The sequence below is a fragment of the Hemibagrus wyckioides genome, linkage group LG12 (assembly GCF_019097595.1).
Source record: "Hemibagrus wyckioides isolate EC202008001 linkage group LG12, SWU_Hwy_1.0, whole genome shotgun sequence".
Lineage (NCBI taxonomy): Eukaryota > Metazoa > Chordata > Actinopteri > Siluriformes > Bagridae > Hemibagrus > Hemibagrus wyckioides.
Window position 1 is genome coordinate 3,031,353 of NC_080721.1, and position 9,478 is coordinate 3,040,830.

At 39.2% G+C, this 9,478-nt stretch overlaps 1 protein-coding gene across 1 annotated transcript; it reads right to left on the minus strand.

Moving 5' to 3' along the window:
- Positions 1–732: 732 nt before the first annotated feature.
- On the minus strand, positions 733–9,073 carry LOC131362816 (intraflagellar transport protein 57 homolog). Its single transcript, XM_058405110.1, has 11 exons — positions 8,930–9,073; positions 6,508–6,682; positions 6,273–6,391; positions 6,116–6,203; positions 4,833–4,898; positions 4,093–4,212; positions 3,765–3,836; positions 3,547–3,678; positions 2,331–2,393; positions 1,121–1,187; positions 733–987 (listed from the first exon to the last, which is right to left on the minus strand). The coding sequence occupies exons 1-11, from the start codon at positions 8,944–8,946 to the stop codon at positions 806–808; spliced, it is 1,101 nt and encodes a 366-aa protein (XP_058261093.1). The 5' UTR covers positions 8,947–9,073; the 3' UTR covers positions 733–805.
- Between the last annotated feature and the right edge of the window lie 405 nt (positions 9,074–9,478).

Genomic DNA, 9,478 nt, shown 5'->3' on the forward strand with positions numbered 1-9,478 from the left:
AAGGACTGTCAATCTTCCTCGGTCTGGGGCTCCATGCAAGATCTCACTTCATGGAGTTTCAATGATCATGAGAACGGCAAGGAATCAGCCCAGAATTACACTGGAGGATTTTGTCAATGATCTCAAGGCAGCTGGGACCATAGTCACCAAGAAAACAACTGGTAACACACTACGCCGTGAAAGACTGAAATCCAGTAGCACCCGCAAGGTCCCCCTGCTAAAGAAAGCACATGTACAGGCTCATCTGAAGTTTGCCAGTGAACATCTGAATGATTCAGAGGAGAACTGGGTGAAAGTGTTGTGGTCAAAGTAATGCTGCCTATGACCCCAAGTACACCATCCCCAGGTGACAGGCCAACTGCACCGCCTCAAAGGGACGATGGACGGGGCCATATACCGCTAAATCTTGGATGAGAACCTCCTGACAATGACCCAAAACACATGGCCAAGGCAACAAAGGAGTGGTTCAAAAAGAAGCACATTAAGGTCCTGTAGTGGCCTAGCCAGTCTCCAGACCTTAATCACTAACCCTAACCCTAACCCTAACCCATAGAAAATCTGTGGAGGGAGCTGAAGGGTCAGCCACAAAACCTTAATGACTTGGAGAGGATCTGCAAAGAGGAGTGGGCCCAAATTCCTTGAGATGTGAGATGTCTGCAAACCTGGTGGCCAACTACAAGAAATGTCTGACGTCGGTGATTAAAATTACAGACTCAGCATTTCTTTGTCAGTGGGCAAACGTACAAAATCATCAGGGGATCAAATAATTTTTCCCTTCACTGTATTGTGTGTATTCTGTGTGTGGTTATGAGTAGGTGTGTGTAGTAATCTCTGTGATGTGTGTGGCATGCATGTCTCTGGTCATGTTGCTCTTTTCCTTGAGTTTGGCCTGCAACAGTGTTTGTTCCACAACCCCCATGCGCACATCCATCTCCTGGATCTCCTGCTTTAACTTAGTCAGACTCTGCTGGATCTTTACTACTGGAACTACAAAAACAAACATCACATTATCTGGGTATGAATGAACAGATTATATATATATATATATACTTATGAGCACAACTGATTATATATATAAACAAATGTTCAAAATCTACAATAACAGGGTATATGCATTCACCTCCATCTGACATGCTGCTGCCCTTCTCATCCATCTCCTGCTTCACTTTCTCAAGCTCCTCATTGATCTGTGTATAATGTTAGAAAAATGTCATTAGATGCTATGAAAACTTGACACATGAATACTTGCTTATATGACTGTCAGGCATGTTGAATGAGGCATTATGTGTATATACACTTCTCACAAAGGATATTTGGCTTTTGGGTGAAATTTATGGAAAATGTAAAAAGTTGCTCATGCTGTTCACGAGTCGACTTGTCTGCTGAGGCATGGCATTCCACTCTTCTTGAAGGGTGGCCCTCAGGTCATTGAGGTTCTGGGGTGCAGGGTTACGAGCCTCTACACGGCGACTCATCTGATCCCATAGATTTTCTATGGGATTCAGGTCTGGAGAAAGTGCAGGCCACTCCATTTGAGGTACCCCAGCCTCCAGCCGCCGTTCCCTAATGATGCGACCTCGATGAGCTGGAGCACTGTCGTCCATGAAGATGAAATTAGGCCTATGTTGGACTTTCCTTGACTCTTCCAGTCTCTCTGTATCTCTGTCCCAACCTGCTGATGACAGTCTGAGACACTCGAAGCTCAGTGGCCACTTCCCTCTGAGAACATCCTGTTTGAAGCCTCACAATGGCGAGGTACTGTTGATCAATTGTTAGGTGTGGTCTTGGTCTCATGATGTCAAAATGTGAACAGCATGATGAAGAGGACTGTTTAAATACCAATTCTAATTGAACCAGAAAATTTATTGGTGGATTCATGGATCAAACACCAGTTGTGAATTTTGCCGTTAAGCACCTTGTTAGAGAGCAGCAAGTTCTGCAGAAAGTACTGAAACACTGAACAGTTGGACATGTGCATTCAAAAGTTTAGAGAAGGTCAAATTAAGTTCACCTGGAAAGGTTACAGTGCATTTTAGGTGCATCCTGATATTTCACCCGAAAGCCCAATATCCTGAACTTTTTGTGAGTAGTGTGTATATATATATAATCGGTTCCCAACCCTGGTCTGGAATTCCTCCTGCCATGCACACTGTAGTGTTTTCTCTGTATTTACACATCTGATTAATATTATAAACTTAATCAGCCCTTACTGAGTTGAAGTAGCTGTGATAGAGCAGGGAAAACACCAAAATGTTTAGGAGAATTTTTGAAACTTGTGGATTACATGAAGTTTCTCTGTGAGGGGAGAGTATCAGTAGTGGATATATCACCTCTGCTATAGTTCTAGTTCTCTCAGTCACTCCTCTACTGGCCTGCTGATGCAGCTCCTTGACCTATACACACACAGACACACACACAAAATTAATGTGCTGATATTCACTATTTGACTTGTAAAAATGAAGTGCTTATTTATGATTAACCAGTGTTTTTACTCCACACATAAGAGACATGAAATAGTATACACTCATCAGTCAAACATAAAACCACTGACAGGTGAAGTGATCACAAATGATCTCATTACAATGCCACCTGTAAAGGTGTGGGATATATATAAGGTATGAAGTGAACAGGGATCAAAACAGACAGTCTAGCCTTCACGCCTTACTCGCATCAATGAGCATTGACCATCTTCAATCCTGTCATTGGTTGTGCTTCTTCGGACCCCCTTTATTAGGTCTTAACCACTGCATACTGGGAACACCTCACAAGACCTGCCATTTTGGAAATGTTCCGACCCAGTCATCTAGCCACCACAGTATGGCCCTTGACACATTCTTATGCTGCCCATTTTTTCATGCCTCCATCATATCATATCATAACATAACTTTGAGAACTGACTGTTCAAGTATTGTCTCATATATCCTACTCCTTGACAGGTGGCATTTTTTATTCTTAAAGCAGACCTTTGTAAAAGCCAAAAATGTGACATAAGCATAATTTGCAAAAGAAATATAATATAATAAGAAATATAATATATAATCATATAATTTAAAATCAGCTATACCTTATGAAGTGTCAATATCTGATCAGCAGTATTTACTACTAGTCATTTGTATATCCTAGGTTACAATAAGTTTTAAGTAATTTAAAGACATAGATGTGAGTTCAGTCAGTGTTATTCACTTCACCTGCCAGTGTTTTTAATGTTATAGCTGATTGGTATATGTGTGGCAAATAGAACACCAGTCACAAAAGACTAGTTGCTAAAATCTGATCTTCTTAAATTTGAAACCTTTTAACTAAACGTAAAAGCATTTTGGCATTTAAATTAGGGTTGTCAAAAACATGCAGTAACACTTCATTTTCAGCCATTTTGAGGACACATAATTCAGAAAACACAAAAACATCAGTAACATAAAACTGAAGCCATCCAAGAATAAAGAAAGCTTAATTTGTTTTTTTAAAAATAATTATATTCTGCAGTCAGATTGCTGCAATATTTGAGATTTTTACTCCCTATCAACTTTCACTTGCTTAGGATTTTACCTCACAGAATTTTGATTGTGCATTCCTGTAGTCTGTGATTAGGTGTTCTAGCTGTGTGTTGATGTACTTCTCTCTGCTGCTCACTTTCTCTTGAGTCTTACTGATCTCTTCCAGCAGTTTATCTAGATATGCCTGGAACATACATATTCAATGAGTTCAAAAGCACAGAGTGAAAAAAATACACAAAATTGAGCCCAAAGTAAACATGTGCAACATACCTTGGCCTCTTTCAAAGAGCTTTTGATGCCATCTTGGTGTTGACGCATTTGGCTCACATGGCACCGCCAATCCTGAATTATTTCCACAACCATAATTACTTGTTAAATATAATAATAATATATTATATTATTATTATTAATAATAATAATTTAGATAACTGCTAAAATATTTGGATTGTCAGGCCTGGACAGAGCATTTAATTTGAGCAAACAAAACAAATCTAAATACCATGTTTAAATGTTTGGGATTCATGATGTTATCATGAGGATTTATTTGATGTCTTTGCAATGTAAGTAATATGTGATTTCTGAAAATGGAAGTTCTAACCTTAATATCTGTGCGGACAGAGACTTTGAGTTGGGGCAGAACCCTCTCTATCTCCAAATTCCACTCTGCAGAATCGGTCACTGACTGCAGGATCATCTCTGGTCCCTGCCCTCTCTCCTCCTTTACACATACACATTTTCACTTACAAACATATTTTCACAAAGATTTATTTTATTTTTAATTAAACAATAAAATGGTCACATTTATATATCAGACTGCATACATGACACATCAAGCTTCCAACTTCCATTCATCACACTAAGATGGTTCACCTGTATTAAATTCTGATTGGACTTAAAAATGACCTATTGAATTTTTGCAACTTGTGACACCATCGATTATACTGTTGGAGTAATAGCCCTCTACAGGCTCAGGTCTTGTTTGATTGATGGTTGTCAGGTTGTAGATGTAAATAGTGACTTCTCACGCATACCACGGTAAAGTTTATTGTTCCACAATGTTCTGTTTAAGGCCTTCTCCTTATATATAGGCACCAACTTAATAAAGTTGAGGAATGTGTAAAAAACATTAGACAGTGGATGCTTATTAACATCCTGACAAAAAAAGACTTGTGATTTTTACAAGAAATAAACACTTGTACCACATGCCGCCAGAAGTAAATACAATGACTATGAGTAAGCATTCTGATTACATAGTAACATAGAACATGTTTCATTAGAGTCCTGTGCAGGTCTCTTAGTTCAGACCATGAAATACATGCTGCTTGTTCTTAAACTTACACTCTGACTAGTTCTGGACTTCAGTTCCTCCAGATCAATAACGTCTTCAAACTCGGCAGCCTCCTCCTATGAACAGACAGGATTTAATGCTGTATTGTATATGTAGTGTTGTTCAGCTGTCTACCTCAGCATATTGGAATTTAAATTAAATTGAATTTGCATCCAAACTGGCTGAATTGTGTAGGAATTACAGCAATTAACGCAGGAACTGAAGCATTTAAGGCTTGGCAGAGACACCAGAAACTCAGTAAATGCAAGCACTACAAAGACTGGTCAAAAATATCGCATATAAAAAAGGTTGCAAGAATCGCACACAGAACTCATGGGTGATATCAATTTCTTTTTCCCCCCATAGAATTTTAGTTTATTATTTTGCATATAGAGAGGAAAAGAGGGCCATGAGGTTTGCTATACCATGAATTTTGCAGGAACCCACTGATCAGTCAAGCCACTGTGATTTCTGCATGGTGGACCCTACCAAAAATCACGGTGGCAAGAATGTAACTGCTATCTTGTATCCTGACCTTCCTTTATCCATTGCCCTGGTGCCACAGTGCCCTGAACTTCCCATACCCACTACTTTAGACAGAGGGCAACTGTCTCCAAAAGTGCACAACAAGTCAGAGAGAGAGGAAGATGTTGTATATACAGATTACAATTTCAAAAGAAACTCCCCAACCAAAAAGACCTCTTGATCAGAAAGAACTATTTGATAAGAAATTTCATCCAGGAACCTCCATAACTCCTTAAGTGAATCACAGCTGCAGCAAGACATTGCTGGATGCCTTGTCTTATGATGAGTCTAGCTAGGAGGTCATCTGAGACCTGAGAGGAATGTAGCATTCCTGATAGGTCTAAGGGTACCAACCAAGTTTCAAGTCTGTAGGACCTATATTCTGGTTTCCAGTCTAAACAAAACAATAGAGTGTCCCCTAAAAATCCTAACAAAAATCTCATTACAGTGGTACCCATCAAAACAGTAGTATACTGTAAATGTTGATTACATGAGTAGTCCTGTATACACACACACACACACACACAGACACACATGCACTGTAAATTCTTACACCATTCACATTACTTTCACATTACACTCAAATGATCAAACTAAAGCCATCAGTCTGCACTGAGGACATATTCAATATTTAATTTCAATTCCAATATACTATGGTAAACCAGAATATCACTCTGTCAAACAATCACTTTGTCAATGTGCACACATTTATAGACCTGACTGTATGTGTAACATTGTTTGAGTGTGTGTGTGTGTGTGTGTGTCTCACAGTCAAGTCCTCCACTTTGCTGAGCGTGAGCTCGGCATCATCCTCCAGCACAGACTCCTCCTCCAACTGCTCTGAGGGGTAGAGAGGCCTGAGACAAAGAAGAAAATATTAAGAGCGCTTCTTAAATATTCTTGTAGCTCACTTAAGTGTGCTTTACCTCTTCCAGACAAACTGTCTACAATTCAGGGCTTCCTCTGCCAGGCGGTCCAAGACGTAGCACACATGTTCCCCTGAACCAGACTTCAGCTTTGAAGGAGGAAATTCAACCAGCCCACCCTACATCAACCACACAAACAATCAAGTCATAAAGAGAGTACACTCTCTTTCTTATTCTCACTCTCTCACACATACAGTCATACACAGTCATGTATTATTGTGTGGTAGTAACTGACCAGTGCCCTGAGGTGCGTAAGGATGTTTGAGACAATCGCATTGGGGTCATCATATTCTTGTGGGGTTTCGAATGACCGGCCACACAGTGTTATGAGCCAAGCTGCGATGACGCTGAACATGTAGAACTGTTCTCCAGGGTTACTTTGCGTGTATGAACTTGCTACAAAATAATGCCTGAAAGAGAGAAAAAGAGGAGAAAATTAGATGGAATGAGATGGAAGTGGTCAGATTTTGGTACAATTTTGTACATTGTGCCGACATCATGCATGCACTGAAATCTGAAAATGTACATTTTCCATGTCAGCATAAAGGCAAAGGGACTTTAAAACCAAATACATGCATCTGACAGGACCACAGAGATTTAGCAGTTATTCACCAGTCAGTTCCGGCACTGGACAAGACACTTATAAGTTCTCTTATGTCAGTCAATCCATTAGCAGAAGAGGAACTCTGAACATTTGTATTTTGGTCCATGTTGTACATGTGGTTCCCTTAAGATTTTCATTTTATTCTCCCCAGACAGGTACGGAGTGCAAACTGTCATTACATTATTGGTTCACTACCCAGCCACCATAAAGTGATGCAGATGGCAATTGTGCACTGTCCAGAGAGACAAGACTCAGGTGGGAGAAGACACTGTGTACTCTGCCTTCACAGGAAGACTATTTACAAGTACAGGTCTTGTGATGTGTCCCTGTACACTGTGAGTAAATTGGCCCATCTTCATTTTACTGAGTAGCATGATGTCAAAGCCAGCCAAGCTCAGTGATATGCAGAGTCTGACTACTTTTTATTACTTGTTTAGTTTTTTTATGTAGTGTCAGATTATATGTCAAACAGCAACATTTTTTTGTTTACAAAATCACTGGTCAATTTTCAGTGATTTTTCATGTACACTGGTACAACGAATCAGTTTTTACTGGTTTCTATAACCACACTAAGGAAAGATCATTTTACCATAGCATAAGTAAAACTTCACACAGATGTTCATTTTCAGTTCTGTGTTTAGTGTTCTTTCAAAAACTAGCCAAATATAGTATCATTTTTATCTATAGTCTCTACATAGTCTCTACTTGCATACACAGCCTGCAGAATTGAAGTCAGGTACTTAGCCCTGACCCTCAGACAGCATCTGCCATGGAATATGACGTGTCATGGGAGGTGGCTAAAACAGTGAAAGGATCATCAAATCTAATTCACAGTTAATTAAGCAATAAGTAAATACGCAAACAAAGAAATAAAACACATTTGCCTCATGCTCTTATTTATAATTTTGTTTTTTTACCAGACATATGGAAAAATCCTATGCCTTTGAATCCTAAGTACTTCTTGTACCCCACTCTCCCCTAGTTATTGTGCTTATGCTGCAGATAATCCTAATGTTAATTGTGGGGGAACACCACTGTTCTGGACGCAAAATCAATTGTATTAAACATTTACAGTCATTTCTCAGTATATGCTTCAGGAATAAAATAACTGTGATGATTTTAAAATCATTGAGATTGAGTGGCAAGAAATTCTGCATCATGTTTGCTTGTGATGGTCTTTTCATCCAGTTCATTGTCAGCCCTTACTGGTATATTAGAGGTGACCTGTCACACACAGCGTTTTGAGTGATCCCAGCGTTTTGGGATCGCTCAAAAATGTTATTGTTTTCCACGGAAACACACATGAAAATAGTCTGAATAGAAAATATAGCAAACGAACAGGACATGCTGACATGTCGGAGTTAGAAATAATGATTTTGATGGAAATTACAGCCTGGGCATTCTAGCGGTCAATTTTTCAAATAATCTGATGAGATTTCACCCCATGCTCCATGTTCTATTCAATATATGATGTTTTAATGATAGAATTGACAACATTAATCTCAACACAAGGTTTCAGTACCCAGAATATCATCACTAACAAAAAACAATTAAAGAACTAGCACTCGGTCCCTAAGTGTCCCAATGACACTTACAATCACAACATCTGGATTAAAAACCTTGACGTTATTAATAAATAATGTAAGTGTCATTTGCGTCAGATAAACTAGTGTCTATAATGACCTTAGAAACTTACAGTTACATTATTTACTGTTTAGTGTCACCCAAATGAGGATGGGTTCCCTTCTCAGCCTGGTTCCTCTCAAGGTTTCTTCCTCATATCATCCCAGGGAGTTTTTCCTTGGCACCGTAGCCACAGGCTTGCTCATTAGGGATCAAATAGTTTATTCATTTAATTATTTATTCTTATTTCTAGTTATTTAGTTATTTTTATTTTCATTCATCATATTCCCCTCCCCTTTCTCTGTTTCTCTTCTTTTGTAAAGCTGCTTTGAGACAATGTTCACTGTAAAAGGCACTATACAAAATAAACTGAATTGAAATAAATTGAAGTGAATAAACCTAGACAGTTAAAGAAGACGTCTTACTTTACCTGGATAGAGGTTTCATGTTGTGCTTCACAAGGACTTGTTCTTCATAATCCAACAGTTTTAATTAATCTAACAAGTCCTCCATAATCAGAAACATCTGGTGCTGTAATCCAGGACTCCGGTCATCTTCGTCTTCTCTTCGACGATCATCTGCCATGTTCTTCTTGCCACCCAACTAACTGCCCTTGCTGCATGCATATGCCTTTAACCCTCAATTGCTCATTTGTATAAATGTAATACCCTTTTGTGTTTGTAATTTGCTCTGGATAAGGTTTACAGTCTTCTCTTCCTCTCTCTGTTTCTATCACTTTTGTCTGTGTCCTCACTCACACTCAAATACAGTTTCTCAATCTTACTGACTGAGCAAGATTTTCTTTGTAGGAAATGATGGTCTGTGTTGGAGTTAGGGTCATGTTACCCTGGTCATCGGTAACAACACTGTCTTCTGTCAGTAGATAGTAGCCATTTGCAAGTAGGTGTGGACTTCGACGGCAGACATGCAGTAGGCCTGTTTCTGGATTGGTGGAGAAGCACTCATAAGAAGCATCAGA

Coding starts and splice junctions, on each gene's coding strand:
- LOC131362816 (XM_058405110.1), bottom strand. Junction 6,392..6,507: donor TTACGCACCTCAGGGCACTG/GTCAGTTACTAC, acceptor TGGTTGATGTAG/GGTGGGCTGGTTGAATTTCC. Junction 3,679..3,764: donor GCTCTTTGAAAGAGGCCAAG/GTATGTTGCACA, acceptor TGTATGTTCCAG/GCATATCTAGATAAACTGCT.